Raw genomic sequence first — 17611 nt, 5'->3', positions numbered from 1 at the left:
AGTACTGGCACAAGTGGCTATCTACCTAATGAAAATAAAATGGGACACATATACTAGGTACAAAAATAAATTCCAGGTAGATTAAAAGCATAAGTTAAAACAATTAATAAAAAAATCTTGCAAAAAAAATTAAGAGAATACACGCATAATCAAACGATCAAGGAGATGTCCCTAGTGAAGTCTGGAAACCTAGAAGCTATAAAAGACATAATTAAAAAAAAAAAAAAAGACATAATTGATGACCCCAAAATGAAAAATATTTGTATGAAAATTGATACCACAAAGTCAACAGACAAAAGATTATTTGTAAAAAATATTTTTCAATGTGGGACAAAAGATGAGCAGCAAAAATACACAAAGAACTCTTACAAACTGATTTTAAAAAAAAAAAGGAGGTCCCACTTCTGGTAATAATAAGGTAGCTTGTATCAGACCAAACATCCTATAGATTACAACTACAAACTCTGGGTGAAACGAGAAAAACAATGATCTGAAGGCACTGGCAAAAACCGGAAGGGAGACACCACTTGGAAGAGAGACAACACTTGGAAGAAGGAACAGCAGTGGCTGAATTCTGCATCTTATAAGCTTTGTGTCTATAGCTCCAGTGATAAAAATCCACCACCTTGGCGGAATCCCAAATTCTGCATATATAACTCTTCCCACACCTCTGGCTCACCCCTGAACCATGCATGTGCATGGCAGACTTGAAGCAGCCTAGTTAAAAGCGTCAAACGGATTTCACCTACTACTCATCAAAGGGAGACAGAGTTTGGAGTTTGAGTTCAGCCTACTTAACAAACAAATTAGAAACATAACAGAATCCATAGTTTCTGCAACACATCATTCATAATGTCCAGAATATAATCCAAAATTACTAGACATGTGAAAAGCAAGAAAATGTGACCCAAACTCAGTAGAAAAGGCAATCACTGGAACATCTAACATCTGAGATAACCCAGATGTTAGAATTAGCAGAAAAGGATCTTAAAGAAAGTTGTTATAACTATCTCAAGGATGCAAACAAAGAAATATCAGTAGAAAAAAAAAAAAAAAGAAATATCAGTAGAGGACTAGGAAATTCTAGATCTTAAATATCTAAAATAAAACATTATTGGAACTGGCTTAACAGCAGACTGGAGAAGGGAAAAAGGAGTCAGTGAACTTGAAACCAGATCAATAGAAATGATCTAATTTGAGGAACCAAGACAAACAAAATTAGGAAAAGATATGAACAGAGCCTAAGAGACCTGTGTGACAATATCAAAAGGACACGGGACACAACATGTGTGTAGTTGGTGTCCCAGAAGGGCAGGAAAGAAAGAACAGCGCAGCAAAAATCTTTGAGGAAATAATGACCAAAGTTAAATTTGGCGAAAGCCAAATTTACAGACCAAAGTGCCCAGCAAACCCCTAAGAGGATAAATACATACAAAATCTAAGCACATCACAAACTGCTAAAAACCAAAAATAAAGAGAAATTCTGAGAGCAGCCAGAGAAAAACACCATATTATATACAGGGGAGTGACTATTCAAATGACCACTAACTTCTGACCTCCAGCAAGGAGACCAGAAGACAGCAGAACATCTTTAACGTGCTGAAAGAAAAAAACACCTGTCAACCTGGAATTCCACATCCAGTGGAAATATCCTTTAAGAATGAAGGCAAAAGGAAGACATTTTCAGATAAACTAAAGCGAGAAGAATTCACCATCAGCAGACCTGCACCACAAGAAACCCTAAGGGAAGTTCTTCAAGCTGAAGGGAAATGATAACCAGAGGGAAACTTCAAGAAGGAATGAACCAGAAACTGTAAATCTGTGGGTAAATATAAAAGGCTATCTTTTTACTCTCTTACCTTCTCACATTATGGCTATCACATAAAGTTCAAGGATGGTAAGTGAAACTCTAAGGTTGCAAGGCCGTTGTATTTGGTACATTATTAATGAAGTAGACTGAAAAGTTGAGCGTGTGTACTGGGGTCCCTAAAGCAACCGCAAAAAAGAACGTAAGGAGCTGTGGGTGCAGTGCCAAGGGCCCGCGTCTCAACAGGAGTGTGGGGCATGTGCACAACTGTCCACACTGATGAAACTGTATACTTCTTAAGATCTGTGTGTATCGCTGCATGTAATTTATATCTAAATCTTTAAAAAAAAGTTTTCTTAAGAAAAAAAATAAGTGCCTGGCTCAGAGTAGATATTCGATAACTTATTTATTACTGTTAGTATTCTGCTAAACTTCAGAACATCAGTTTAAGAAATACTGTCCTATCTTAGGGCCTATTTACTGAGCACATGCTTGTCCTTCTGCCTGGAATGTTCTCACCCCACACTCTTCCCCTAGGAAGAGTGAAAATGCCTAGGCATCCCTCGGTCTTAGCCTAAATGGCACTTCCTTTGGGAAGCCTTGCCTAATATTCTCCCAGCAATGGACAAATTAACATAATCAATTACATGCTCCCACTGCACCCGGGACTTGCAGCACTCGCTGCCTGTTGCCCATTTCCTATGAGGCTGTAGGACCCACAAGGGCACTGGCTCTGCTCGGTGCTGAATCCTCTACCCTCAGCACAGTGCCTGGTACCCAGAGACAAAAGGCTCCCAAACCTCTTTTCTCCTTCCCAACGTACCGTTTGGCTCTTTCCAGGTCATCATTGGCTTGCTCCAGCTCTCTGATGTATTTCTGAAGTTGATCTTTAATGGCTTTTGTCTGGGCAAGGTCATCCTCTAAGGCTGAGATCTGCCGGTAGCCTTCAGAATGCTGCGTTTCAAACTTCTCCTGAAGGACAGAATCAACACTGAGTGAATGATTTAAGACTCCCGACGAGGATGTTTATCTCCCTTCCCTGTCATCTCCTTAAGACACTGAAGGTTAATCCTGGGACATAACCCTCTCCGTTGCAGTGAATGTGTGTTGTCCCTAGCTGCTGAGCATCCATTCCTCCCCCTCTGCACAGCCCACCGGCACGCCAATTTCTTTATAATTAATTTGTTTTTATTATTTATTTATTTATTTTTGGCTGTTGGGTCTTCGTTGCTGCGTGTGGGCTTTCTCTAGTTGCGGCGAGTGGGGGCTACTCTTCGTTGCAGTGCGCGGGCTTCAGTAGTTGTGTCTCGCGGGCTCTAGAGCACAGGCTCAGTAGTTGTGGCTCACAGGCTTAGTTGCTCCACAGCATGTGGGATTCTTTCCGGACCAGGGCTCGAACCCGTGTCCCCTGCACCGGCAGGCGGATTCTTAACCACTGCACCACCAGGGAAGTCCCACGCCAATTTCTTTAGGGGATTTCTCTCTCCCTTATTCTAGGATCTTTGTGGGACCAGCCTTCCCGTCACACTCACTCAGGATGCCAGAGGACAAGCCTAAGCTCAGTCAGGAGAACCTTCTGTCCACAGACATGGACTCTTAAGCAAATGAGGGATGATGGGGGGAACAGGGGGCCATCAAGCTGTCAAGTCCCGAGTGCTTCCTGAGCATCTTATACCCTGCCCCCTCCCACACTGGTCCCTGCAGCCTCTAGTATCAAGCAGCCCCCAACTATCTTCAAAGCAATCATTTTGTGCAAGGTGTCCACAGCCACAGAAAGCCTCATAAACCTCTCCGAGCCTGATCCACAAGGGCAATACCGATGCACTTCACATGATATCCCTGGATTACAGACAGAATAGCAGGAATCACAATGACTTTGTTGCCTGTGCCTCACAGTCAGATCAGGACATCATGGACTCAGTTTGAGAACTGTTCTGACTTTGTGACCCAGGACACTCTCCCTGTGGCATGGGGGAGTTAGGAACTTCTGGGCCTCTGAGGAGGGAGAGAGAGAAGGGAGGGAGGGAAAGGGAGGCAGAAGGGAAGGGAAGAAGGAAAAAAACAAAACTGTTGTTTTTACCAAAAGAACCTTAGTGTGATCTAGCTGGTGCTTTCCAAGGCAAGGCACAGCCCAGATGACGCCTCAACAACCTGCTGCTGCCCAGCTACGGCAGCTAACATTTACCGCAGGTCTACTCTGCGCCAGCCTCTGGGCTCAGGACGCTGTTTTCGTTGCCTTATTTAATGCCATTTCAGAGACATGGGAACTGAGGCTCAGTCACTTCATCAGCCCAGAGTCAACTGGAAGCACATGACCGGGCCAAGATCCATCCCGGCCACCTGGGCTTGCGCTCTTAGAACAACTACGCTAAACTGCCCTCAACCACTTCCATCCAGGTCACGTGGGAACTGATCACATGTACGCGCGCGCGCGCATACACACGCACGCACACACACTCACTCACTCACTCCGGCTCTGGCTCCTCTAATTACTTTCCATCATCAAACACCCTTACCACCTTTCCTTCATCTACAAATATGAAAGAAAACACTCACTTTCCACAGGAAAGGCCCAAGTCTAATTAGAAAGTTAGAAAAACAGGCCAACTCCTCTTCTTGAGTCAGTCGAGTAAACAAAGCTGTTGCTAGAAACAGTCTGGAGGCACTGGGGAGAGTGATGTAATGGTGACCGGGCCAGAGAGGCGTGGCCAGAGCCATGGTGAAAGAAGAAGGTCCACAGAACAGACAGATTATTTACAAGGCGAGGACAGGGAGGGGTGTCACATCCTTACGCTGCTCTGTCTCCTCTGATACTGTTTCCTGGCTACGAGCACAGGAAGTGTCTTGGCTCAGACAAGCAGGGGCAGACCAGGCCCAGGCACGGGCGAATTCCCAGGCATGGTTCTGATGGCTTCCCACCCTTGATTTGGGTGCCTCCCCAAATAAAACAGGAGGGTACAGGATCCTAGGTCACTAACCTAAGTTCCAACACAGGTTCCAAGAAGACGCAGTTACTGGGCTTGTCCACCAGCATAAGGATTCAAATGTTGTCCTTTGAACTTGGGGACATGAAAAGCTGTTGTGCTTTCATTTGGGGCTAATTATAATAAATTGATGGAGGCATCAATAGATGCTCTGTTGGATCCCTTACAAGCGTTTTTATTCAACTTGCAATGAATAAGCCACTGTCAAGGAGTCTCAGTTGAAGACTTTCCTCTTAGGTGACAGAAATATGTGCTGGGGGCAGTTCTTCACTCCAAGGTAGTTCTGTTTCCTCGCCTGCTCCACACACTGTGTCTCATGAACCTGCCATGTGGTTATAATGAAGAGGTCTTCTGCCGGTTCAATGGCTCAGTCTGGAAGTGGTTAATTACTTAGCAACTGCATGATATTTAGTCAGCACGTCCTCCTACCTTCTCCAAACGATGGTTCATACCACTAGTCTTCCCATCCCTGAGCCCCCTTCAGTGTAAGGGCTGTAAAGATTCCCCAGTGCCTAGGGCAGGGGCCAGGCTGTTAACAAAATGAGTGACGTGGGCCACGTGTAAGCAGCAAAAGACACTCAGTCCCCGGTGTCAAGAGCTGGGGAGGAAAGGACAGAAGTGGGGACTGGGGCAAACTGGAGAAGCCTTGCTCTGTCTAAGCAACCACAACTCAGCTTTTTGCTGGTGTGGAAGAAGGCCGGCCTGGGGTAGCCAGATCCACCAAAGGAAGATCAAAGGAAGTCAGAAATCTAAGTTTTTACAAGAAGCCTCACAACTCTGAATGTTGATACTAAATATAAAAAAAAAAACCCACTAAAGATATAAATTTTACTATCAAAAGAACAAACTGTAAGCAAACCCTCACCTCTAGTTAACAGCCTACTGTAGTATTTACAGGGAAGCGTAGAGATGTTGGTGATTCACCTTGAAATGCATTGGGAAGATAGATTGATGGATGGACAGATATATAATAAAGTATGTAAGTATGGCAAAGGTCATCGGTAGAGCCCAGGTGGTGGATACAGGTGTTCACTGGAAAATTCTTTCAACCCTACTGTGTGCTTGAAAACTTTCATGATACAATGTTAAGTGAAAACCACTAAAGGCTTAAGCAAACAACATCTATGGGCCAGACTGACCAGTGGGTGGCCAGCTTGGGCTCTGTGGTCTATGCCGTAAAAGCTTAAGAGTCCACTGCTCAGTTTCTACGGTCTGTGTGGTCCTTCCTCTGCTACTCCTCACCCCTTGATCCCCAATCCATGTGCTGGCCCCGCTTTCTCCCATGTGCTAGTAAAGCCAGATTCCCAAGGTCCACTTGACAGTCATTCTTGCCCGTGTCTGTGGCAGTTCCATATTAACTCTTCATCAAACCCTTGTATGCCAAGTTGCTGGCTAGACACACACACACACACACACACACACACACACACACACACACACACACACACACCTTCAAACACCAGCTCAAGTCCCTCCCATCTCTTCCATGATGCTGTCTACAACCCGTGCAAATCTCTCTCAGGAGGATCTCATGGTCAGTACCACATAACTGAGCATCTTTTCACTAAGTGTTTCTGGCTGTCAGGTTTGTCTTCCCCGCAAAGCTTCCAGAGGGCAAGAGACACATCTCCTTCCACTGTGCATCACACCTAGCCCTGGACTCACACTGCAGGGCCTTGGCTAGTTCTCCCAGTGGCTCATCAAAATATATGAAGAGCTTTGTTTTTAAAAAAAAAAAAAAAAAAACAAGACATGCATACATGCTGGGGCCCCACCCAGACTTCCTGAGAATGGGAGTCTCAGGGCGGGGTGGGTCCAGGCCTGTCTGACATTTATGAAGCTGGCCAGGTGACCCTGCCTGGCAGTGAGGGCTGAGAGCTGTCCCTAGGCCACACAGTTATACTTTGTGATCATCTGCTAAGCTCTACAGTGTCCAAAAGGCATTCTTTACCCTGCAGAGAAGTGGTTCTCCAGATACTTGGCAATGTCTGCAGATATTTTTGGTTGTCACAACCTGGGGGAGGGGGTGCTACTGGTATCTAGTGGGTGGAGACCAGGATGCTGTTAAACAGCCCACAGTGTGAAACTCGGCCCCCACAAGAGAATCATGTAGCTACCTTCAAATGTCAACAGTGCCCAGGTTGAGGAATCTGCTCTGTCCAACAGGACTTTCCATAATGATGGAGACATTCTACAGCCTCTCTGTCCCACAATGACACCCACTAGAGACGTGTGGCCTTTGAGCACTTGAAATATTGGCTAGTATGATTGAGGAATTAAATTTCTAGTTATTTTATTTTAATTAACTTAAATGTCAGTAGCCACGCGTGACTAGGGGCGACAATTCTGGACAGCATAACCCTAGGCCTTATAACCATCAGCAATTCCAGAGACACTCCATACTCTAGAAGGGTCTACCTTCCATGTGCCTTGCAGGATTGTCACCAACAGCCAAGAATGGCCGTGGGACATGTGTGAGACCTGCCTCTCACAGAGCGCCTCCATCAGGGGCATAAAGAGTTCAAGTGTCACACACGCCCGGCAGGCCTGGGGTGGGAGTGAGCCCGGGGCCAAGTCTGCAGGCTCCCTTTTCCAGTCACGACGCTGGACACCATCCACACCTGCATGCGTCTCCTCTCACCCCCTCACCTTGATGGTTTCCAGCTCCATGCGAAGGCGGTTGTTTTCTGACAGCAGGTCCCTGTTCCTGGTTTCAATTTGTTGCAGCTGCGTCTCCAACTCAGCTTCATATTCTCGGCTTCCCTCCTGGAATTCTCGGAGTTCCTCTTGCGTGTTCTCTGCCCTACAGAATTCCCAGATGTTAGCTGATCATTTACTGAGCGCTTACATGCTGCTGTTATACATGTATCAGCTCTTTATTCAACTGCCTTTTGAGGCAGAAACTGTCATTGTCCTCATTATACAGATGTGAAGATGAGGTGACTTGTCTCGAGGTCAAACAAGTCAGAAACAGAGCTTGGGCCTGCCCCCAGGTGTGCCTGACTCCATAGCCCTTTCTTAACCAATTCACTCTCCACGCATTCATTCCACTTGTACTTTTTGGAGCCCAACATGTAGTAAGCACACTTTGGATTGTGTATTCTCTGATTTATTTGCAAGTAGAAACTGGACATAATACAAATGCTCACTTATCACACCACTATCATGAGTCCCTGCCCCATATCCCAAACACCCAATTCTACCTTCTCAATCCTTAAAAGTCAAGGGATATCTTTTTTTTTTTTTAACACCAAGCCTAAATTCTCTTTAAATCAAACTAAGAATAAAGAAATTAGAGGAGCCGGAATAAGACCTCCCTGGGTAGATTACAAGAGTCCATGAGAAATAAAAAGAAACAACGTTAAACACACACACACACACACACACACACACACACACACACACACAGCTCCCAGATATGGGCACTGAAACACTGGTTTCAAATTTAAAAAACTGTAACAACCCATTTTGCTAGGCATAGGGAGTTCTTTCCCCACACACGAAGGGCAGACCAGATACGGCATCCAGGAGCTAATAAAACCCTGCCAGAAAATAAGCTGGGAAGTAGCACAGCCGTTTGCTTTGGACCCTAGGCTTTGGGGTTCAAATTCCAGCTCTGCTATTCCCCTGGCTGTCTGACCTTGGGCAAGTTGACTTGCTTTCACTGAGTCTCAGCTTCCTCATTTGTAAAATGGGGTGAGAATGGTTTCTCCATGGAACAGTGCTGAGATTTAACTGAGATGATGTATGTTAAGCCCTTCACAGTGCCTGGCACATAGTAGGCCCACAATAAATGGTTGCTGCCATCACTATGGGAAGAAAAAGCAAGGTGAACTTTGGAGAACTGACCTCTGCTTGTAGGTCATAGCCAGGTTTTTCCAATAGTTAGCTTCTTCCTCCTCGGAGCTGAAAGTCTTGCCCGAGTCCTCCATTGTGAAAACAGGGGAAAAGATTACTATTCTTGTCTCATGATGTCTAGAAGAGAAAGTTTTAAAATTATTACCCACATCTGGTTAAACAGCTGATCTTTAATGGGGAAAAAAAATTCCTAGACTTTATGTTGGATTAAATGTGGCAAAAAACATTGCCAAAAAACTAAAACTAAACCCAGACAAAATACAGCCCACCTACACATTACATTCCATGGATAAACCTACCAGTGGGCTTCCCTGGTGGCGCAGTGGTTAAGAATCTGCCTGCCAATGCAGGGGATGCAGGTTCAAGCCCTGGTCCGGGAAGATCCCACATGCTGCGGAGCAAATAAGCCCGTGCGCCACAACTACTGAGCCTGCATTCTACAGCCCGTGAGCCACAACTACTGAAGCCCGCGCGCCTAGAGCCCGTGCTCCACAACAAGAGAAGCCACCGCAATGAGAAGCCCACGCAAGGAAACTAAACTCGCCACAACTAGAGAAAGCCCGCGTGCAGCAAAGAAGACCCAACGCAGCCAAAAATAAATAAATGTACTAAAAAAAAAAACCTACCAGGACTTGCTGATTTATTACATTTGTGGGGGGAGGGGAGGAGAGGGGAGGATGTCTCACAGGTTCCAACTTAGGCAACCAGGTGCCACCGCCATCCCCATCACCAGAGACAGAGAATCAGAAGGAAAAGTCTTTAGGGTGAGGGGATACTGAACCCAGCTCGGGACATTTTTAATTGGACATGCCTGTGATACACCGAGATGCAACACTGGATCTGAAACTCGGGGTGAAGTCCAGGCTAACAATACAAATCTAAGAATCATGAGTTTGTAGCTGGTTCTTCCTTTTTTCTTGTGACAGAACCACGAGATAATTGACTGAGAACTATTTATGGATCTCTGAGGAGTGTCAGTGTCTGAAAGCTGGGAAGAGAAACAGTGATCAGAGACAGAGAAACAAGTGAGAGAGATGAGAACCAGAAGAGTGAGCTGTCCCGGGAGTAGATGGTTTCAAGGGGAAAAAAGAGAATGTTCCACAATATCCAAGATGCAACAGAGAAGCTGGTAAGGTAAGGACTGGGAAATATCCACCCACAAGACTTGGCAAAATGCCGGTCACTGGTGATGTGGGCAAGAATGGTTTCAACACAGGGAGGAGGGATAAACAGGGTGGAGGAGTAACTAGGAGGTGAGGAAGAGGAAGTAGGTGGGATTTTGGAGAACTGGGTATGAGAAGAAAAGGAGACACATTAGACAGTAGCCAGAGGGAAGTGATGATAAGGGCCTGGACTCAGGATTCAGAGCTATCCAGAGCAGAGGTTAGGGAACAAATTTCTATTAACAGTTATCAGTCTATGGACTCCCGGCTGATAAAGCCTCTCAATGTAACAGCTTATTTTCTCAATTTATTTAAGACTCTGAGCTTGTCAAAAGGTCATTAGGAATCCAAATGAGATCTCTCCAAAGTCCCTTCTTCCCCTCAAGCTAGCTCATGGTTCTGTCTCTGGGGACAACAGAATGAACACAACCCCTCAATCTGCAAGACATAACTAACAAGCTGTGTATCTGGCTAAATATACAAATAATTCCACTAAATATGTCAGTGCTGACATGGACACAATCACCAACTTCTTTATCCCTGGTAGAAACTGAACAATGATACCTACATCCGAGCACAGTACTTACTGATAACTCTACATTTGTTAGGACCTGTATTCACACCACTTCCTCCAAATTTCTCTCCCTTCCCTAATTCAGAGAAAACATGCCACGTCCCCACCCACTCCCTTCTGGGGAACAGAGCTTCTCTGAAAGCTTGACTAAAGCAGAGAAGCTGGATGGAGTAGAAAATTGTTAATTTGATTTTTTTTTCCAGTCCATCATTCCTTCTTCCATCTTTCTGTAACAGCACCCCAACATTCCCTTGGGGAAACCAATTCTACACTCCTTCCATGGGGCTCAGATGGACTTGACATCATCTTCTGCATCTGGGAGAAGGCATGTGACTACTCATACCGCCAGCATAATCGGTAGCGGGCTCAGAGGTGGGCCTAACCCAAGCTGAACCAATGACAAGGATCAGCCTAATCCAAACTGAGCCAATGATTGGCTCAGGGGTGCACATAACCCAAGCTGAGCCAATGAGTGTCCAGGCCCAGGCCTTTCACAGAGCTATCAAGAAAGAAACTCTCTGGAGTTGTTAACTAACCTTACTGTAGTAATTATTTCACAAAATATACGGCTCAAACCATCACATGCTACACCTTAAACTTACACAACGTTATATGTCAATTATATCTCCATAAAGCCCGAGGGGGAGGGAGAAGAAACTCTTTCCATTAGGGTTCGTGGTGGTCATCTTGCTATCACAAGGGAGGAGCCTGCCTGAGAATGAAGCCAAAACAAAGGAAAGCAGGGCCAAGAAGTGGAGAGACTGGGTCCTGACAATATCATTCGGACACCTGGGTCCAGTTATTCCTGATTTAAGATTAGGAGAGATAATCAATTCCCTTTCTTGGTTGGACCAGTTAGGTCTGGATTTCTGCTACAAGAGAGGCCTAATTAACATTTGGAGTGAAAGATCTTGTTTGCTGAAAGTACAAAGGATAGAGCACCTAGAGTGTAAATAACAGTAATTACCGTGGTGACAGGTAAGGGTAAACCTAATTCTGGTAATCCTTGCTCAAGCCGCAAGCTCTAATGAGCCCAGAGCTCATCTAGTATGGGGTCACCAAACCAATGTCTATAGCGTTAAGAGACCAGAGCCCATGCAACTGTAACTGTGTGGCCATTGATGATCATATTGAGGACAGTCTCAAATGCACGGTATGGGAGGAATTCTGTGTACAGGAGGGTGAGAAAGTGAGGAACTAGGAAAAATGAATGTACACGGACTTTTCCTGATGTTTGGAAACAGATCACGTCCAAGTTCAACGTCATGAGTCCCTGCCTACTTCTCTAAACATTTCCTACAGCCCTACCCCTCACTCGCTTACGCTGCAGCCACACTGCCTTCTTTCTGTTCCTTGAACACACCAAGCTTGCTCCCACTCAGGGTCTTTGAACTGGCTGTTTTCTCTGCCTGGAATGCTCCTCCCTCAGATCTCTGCTAGCAGATTTCCTTCTTGCTGTTCAGATCACAGCTGAACTGTCTTCCCCAGAGAGACCTTATCTGAACATCCCACCAAATACCTCCTCCAGCCCTTCACTGTCATATTAACCCCTGCTTTGTTTTATTTCATCACTTTATGAGTTTTGTTTTTGTTTTATCTTCCCCCGCTGGTATGTCAGTTTTGAGCACAGGGACCTTCACCATCTTACTTTTTTATTCCCAATTCCTTGAACAGTGCCTGGCATATAACAGGCTTTCGATAAATGCCTGTGGAAGGAACGAACACAGGGAAAGATAGAGGCTAGCCACTCGCTGGAAGGGGATGTGAGGTTAAGGAAAAGAAGCAAGAGACCCTCTGCAGGCTAGTTTATAGTTTACTTCTGTAAATCCCTAAGATACTTAACAGGATGGGGAAAACCTTTCTCCCTCAGCACCTGAGTGGCATCTCATTAACGGGAAGGGGCTGGAGGACAGGGTGCCATGTTGGAAACTACCCCCTCCCCAGGTGTACATGATAAGGAGTATCGGATACAGTTACTGGAGTTTAATAACCTTCATCCTGCAATCTTACGACAGATGAGTTTTAGAAAAGGGCTCTTTATCACAGCCAGTGAGGCTTATAACTTAAGCCTCAGTAAAGAAATGAAATTGAGATGTTTTAGGAGGCGCTTCCACTGTGACTCTAATTACAGCCCCTGCATTTTAAAAACACCCCTAGGGAAGAGAAAAACTATGCTAGAGGCTAAGAGGAAAGAAGTAACAGCTGAACCTCACTTTCTTATGAAACAGCATACTTAAAAACCTGACTTTTTTTTTTTTTGGCCATTTGAAAATGTCTCAGAAAGTTCTAATGTGCATTACTCCCTGCCACAGATAGCAGGTAAGACAACTGGCAAAGGTTCCCCTTTTCCAGCATTATTTACTAAATTTTATCATCACCTTCTATTTGTGGTGTGTTAGGCATTTAATACATTACTTCCAAACAACTTGACCCTCTTTAAGCTGTTTAACTGTAAGGGGTAGGTAGGCAAGGCAATCACCTGGTTTCTTAGGAAGCTAAAGCAGAAACATCGTATGCCTTGGCCTTCTGCATAGGTGCAACACAGTGGCAAACCACACCCAAGTGCAAGGGAGTCTTTGAATTCAAATTCCAGATCTCCCTGGGGTTGCCAATAGACTGGAGGTCAGTTTCAATCTTTGGTCCATGCAGTCTTTTGAAAGGCACTGTGTCAGGCAGGTGTTAATGCTTGGTCACAGCATACACAACTTTGTACCCACTATCTTAAAAGTGGATACTGCATGCATTTATTGCATCCGAGCCACAGGGATATGTCTTCCTAACTTGCGTTCTCAATACACCATCATGCCGTCATGCCCCAGTAGCTCTGTGGACAAACCTGATGGGTACCTCAAATGTATGTGCTACAGCATGCAAAAACTGGGATCAAGTGGTCCAGTAAGTACTTATTTTCTATTTTGGATAACTTAGATCTATTACTCTTACAAAAGTGTTTCAGCAAGTTTTGGGGGGGCGGCTATTTTCCATGATCAAACCTAACAGGAAAGTCTGAAAACACACTTGAGACACACACCTTTGATTTCAAAACTCTAGAAAAAACAAAGCCTTTCTCAGCTCTCCTCTGAGTGAAGAAAGCCAGCACAGCTGGTCAGGAGCAACACACACATATAAACCATCAGGAATTAACGGCCCTTCTCCACCCCAACTCCAATCCCTCCCAATCAAAACACATGGAAGAGCAGAAGGGAAAGGGAGAAAAAGAAAGAAACTGCCAGAGGCTGGCACATGCTCCCACGGCTTCTACGTTATGACGCAGGCTTTGCATTTTGCAGAAGTGACATTACTGGGGCAAAATCAGTCAAGAGTCAGCAGGTCTGACTTCTGTTTCGGTGCTTTCAAAGTCTGTTATGATCTAGCTACCAGAATACCTCACTAGGCATGCAAGGACATATGCTCAAGGGTGTACACCATCATTGACTGAGGGGAAAACTGGAGGAACTTAACTGTTGACAGAGGACTGATCAGAAAATGGTGCAGTTAAGAAGTAAATATACTGGGCTTCCCTGGTGGCACAGTGGTTGAGAGTCCGCCTGCCGATGCAGGGGACACGGATTCGTGCCCCGGTCCGGGAAGATCCCACACGCCACGGAGCGGCTAGGCCCGTGAGCCACAGCCGCTGAACCTGTGCGTCCGGAGCCTGTGCTCCGCAACGGGAGAGGCCACAACAGTGAGAGGCCCGCGTACCACAAAAAAAAAAAAAAAAAAGTAGTAAATGTACTGATATGGAAGAAAGTTTATGATATGTTAAGAAAGTGTCATTTTTGTTTGCAAATGTATCTCACTCTGCGTATACAAATAGAAGAGTCTGTAAGGATATACCAGTATGGGGGTAAGGCAGACACTGAGGTTCGAACCTGTACCTGACACTTCTCTAAGATATATATTGTTTTTTGCAGTAAGCACATATTGCTTTTGAAATTTTAAGAAGCTTAAACTTGGACAAAAAGAAAACAAATTATCCTGTCCAAGGATAATTTTTATTTTCTTGAACCAAGAGGCCAAGGAAGGAGCTTTTCCTACGGAGGCATTCCCCTCCTCTGCTCCTTTTCAAACATTTCCCAACACCTACTAAGTGCTGGGCACTGCTAAGCGAGGCAAACACAAAGCACCTATGTCAGGACTAGGTGCAAACATAGTACCAGTTGCAGGCACAAACTTTCCACATGCAGGCATGCTCGTGTTAGGGAATTATCTTGTGAGGAAGCGGAGTGTAATCTCTCTGGGCTCACACGTTCTAAAGCAAAAGAACACACTCTGGAAACAAAAATCACATCCTAACAGAATAAGCCAAGTTAAGAAACTATTAACCAAATGGGATGAAATATACCAATCAGAGGCCTCTGACACTTCAGGAGCACAGATCATCTACATTTTTAAATTTCAAAAATGGTTAAATACCAACGCTGGGGTCAGATAACAAGGGGCTCTGGGAGTCGCTGGGATCCAATTACTCTTCAAAGTACCTTACCCATGTCCTAAAATGCCATCCTATCCTAGAATACATAAACAAAACTCGCATAGAAAATGAGAAATTTCTGTCCGGCGCGTGCTGCAAAGGTCGTTTCTTTAGAAAGGAAGTTAAAAGGGGCCTAAAGGTAGAGAGGGGCACAACATGATAAAACCCTGGACAAAGAAATCCGGGAAGGTCGAGCCCTCGGGAGACAGCGAACTTGAGATGACTGGAGAAGACAATGTAGCTTCCCCAAAAAGCAGTATCAAGGTGATGGCGGGGTTTCCTATGACCTCAGAGAGGCAGGTGAGCCCAGCCACCGCATTCAAGCTGTAAAATAAGCGTTTTCATCCTTTATCCAATCCTTCCCCAAAGTGCTGTCAGGGGAAATCTGAACCGTCCTGCAACAGAGATCTGAGGAAAGCGAAGGGAGGAAGACCGTTCCAAACACGTTCCCAAAGGGAGGGAAGTGCCAAGGAGGAGGGAGGTTTTTGGAAAGAGGCCTGCACCGAGGGTGGAGGTGGGTGGGGACGTGGGCGGGAGGGGGGCTACGAGGAATGAGGGGCGGTGGGGGGCAGCAGAAGGCAATGGCGAGGACTGAAGGGCAGAAAAATGAGCGAGAAGGGAGACCAGGGGAGTCGGGGTGGGAGGGAACAGGAGGGCAGAGTGGCCGGGCCGCGGGGACCCGGGACGTGGAGAGCAGAAGGACCGAGGAAGTCTAGGACGGAGGGGAGGGCAGCGGGGTCGGAGAGAGGCGAGCGCAGAAAGAGAAAGAAAGCTGGCAAGGGTGAGGAACCAGGCGCGAGGGACACGAGGGTGTGAAGGCACAAAGTTAAGAAGGCAGGCTCCAGGGAAGCGCGATTTTCGAGCCCAGCACCTGGGAAGCGACGCGCAAGTGAGGGGCGCGCCAGGGCCCCTGCACGGCGGCGGCCCGGGGTCCCGAGAGCGTGGCGGGCGCCGGGGCGGGCAGAAGAGTTTCCCGGCGGCCGTGGCGGTGGCGACGGCGCTGGCAGCCCCCGAGAAGTCCCCACCCCGGGGGCCGCAGCTCCGCACTTACCCGGCTCCGGCTGTGAGGAACCGCGACGGCGACGGCAGCGGCTGGGGGCGGTGCGCCCCGGGCTTCCAGCCCCCGCCCCCGCGCCCGCCCCCGCGCCCGCGCCCGCGGCCGGCGCCGCCCATTGGCTGCCGCGCCACGGGACCGCGTCTGCCTCGGCCAATCAGCGCCGAGCAGCGCCTTTTGGAAACTTTTTTCCCAGGGCCCGGGCGCGGCATGGCCACGCGGCGGCCCTGGGCGGGCTGGCGGGAGGGGCCCTGGGAGGCTCCCGCTGCTGGGCAGGGTTCTGGCCCGCCTTGGAGGCTAAAGGGTGTTCCCTGGACACCGGGGGAACGGGCTGGGATTTGCGGGCCACGCACTTCAAGAAAATATGACTCGCTCCCCTTGACAGCGGTTGCATTTTCCTGTTCTTGGCTTTTCCCCAAAGCAGATAGAAGGACAAAGATCTAGGTCCAGTGAGGATAAGCAATGCCCCAGGTCCTCCTCACAACTTTACAACCAATATAAAATTTTCTTTTTTTTTAAGACCTTTTGATGTGGACCATTTTTAACATCTTTATTGAATGTGTTATAATATTGCTTCTATGTTATGTTCGGTTTTTTGGCTGGGAGGCATGTGGGAATCTTAGCTCCCCCACCAGGGATGGAACCCCAACCCGGAACCCACACGCTCCCTGCATTGGAAGGCAAAGTCTTAATCACTGGACTGCCAGGGAAGTCCCACAACCAATATAACAATTTTCACATCATTATCTTCTTCTTCAAAGGCAGCAAAACTCCTTTACAGGAGTTTGTTTTCGAGGCTGGCTTTGAATCCTTGCTCTGTCCCTTAGTAGCTGTGTGATCTTGGGCAAGTTATTCTCTCTGTGACTTACTTTACTCATCTATAAAATGGGGTTATGCAGAGACGAAATGAGTCAACTTGGCATTTGCAAAACGTTTAGGACAGTGCCTAAGCACATAGTTAAGTACAATCTATGTAGTGATCGTGATTTTTCAATTGGTTATCTAGGTCAGGCATAATGCTAACTTCTTGATGTTCACCAACGAATATTTATTGAACACTCACTTATATCAAAATAAATGTCAGACAAGACACCTGTCCTCAAAGGGCTTATAGTACTAAAAGGACACTAAATCAGCAAACAGAAACAGTGAAATAATGTCAGATGCTAATAAGTGCTATGACTAAAGCAAGGTCATATGATAGAAAGGGGCTGGGGAGGGGTCCCTGCAGATAGAATGTCAGGGAAAGCCACTCTACCAGGTGACAATGGAGCTGAGACCCAGATGATGAGAACCACAGGAAAGCACTTTTATGGTCCTCGTTTTAAAGCTGAGAAAAGGGTGCAGGAAGTTAAATGCATTGCCCAAGGTTTCACAATTAATAAACAACAAATCAGACTTCAAAGCTGGGTCTGTTTGACTCCTACACTGGTGCTCTTCAGCACAATGCTACAGGCAGAGATCTTAGCTGCTTTGAGGCCCCCAACCAGTCATAGAATCCCTCCTGCATCCCTGCCATGGTTAAGAATGACCTTTAATTCTACTTCGACTCCTTGCTACTTCCTGAAAGAAGCTCAGAGATGCAAAAGGGAACTACCACTTACATCAACGGGGTTAAGTATCAAAGTGTCTTTTAGGAAACTTCCATCCTGGCCCCAAATGCTAATAAATCATTTGCACGCCCTTGACACTTTCCA

General features: G+C 46.4%; 1 protein-coding gene across 6 annotated transcripts in view; it reads right to left on the bottom strand.

The window, feature by feature from the left end:
* Window positions 1-15972, bottom strand: part of NDE1 (nudE neurodevelopment protein 1) — a 38210-nt gene extending 22238 nt beyond the window's left edge. For 4 of the 6 annotated variants that reach the window (XM_032604063.1, XM_032604068.1, XM_032604065.1 and 1 more), the window contains exons 1-4: window positions 15912-15972; window positions 8641-8766; window positions 7441-7594; window positions 2631-2779 (exon numbers count right to left, since the gene is read on the bottom strand). In XM_032604063.1, the coding sequence (XP_032459954.1) occupies window positions 2631-2779; window positions 7441-7594; window positions 8641-8723 (386 nt within the window). In that variant the 5' untranslated portion in view covers window positions 8724-8766; window positions 15912-15972. Of the gene's footprint in view, window positions 1-2630; window positions 2780-7440; window positions 7595-8640; window positions 8767-15731 lie in introns of all 6 variants that reach the window. The other 2 variants (XM_032604066.1, XM_032604064.1) reach the window with 2 other exon arrangements.
* Between the last annotated feature and the right edge of the window lie 1639 nt (window positions 15973-17611).

Source organism: Phocoena sinus, chromosome 15 (assembly GCF_008692025.1).
Source record: "Phocoena sinus isolate mPhoSin1 chromosome 15, mPhoSin1.pri, whole genome shotgun sequence".
Classification (NCBI taxonomy): Eukaryota; Metazoa; Chordata; class Mammalia; order Artiodactyla; family Phocoenidae; genus Phocoena; species Phocoena sinus.
Note: the sequence above shows the minus strand (reverse complement) of the source record. Positions and strands in the feature narration are given on the sequence as shown.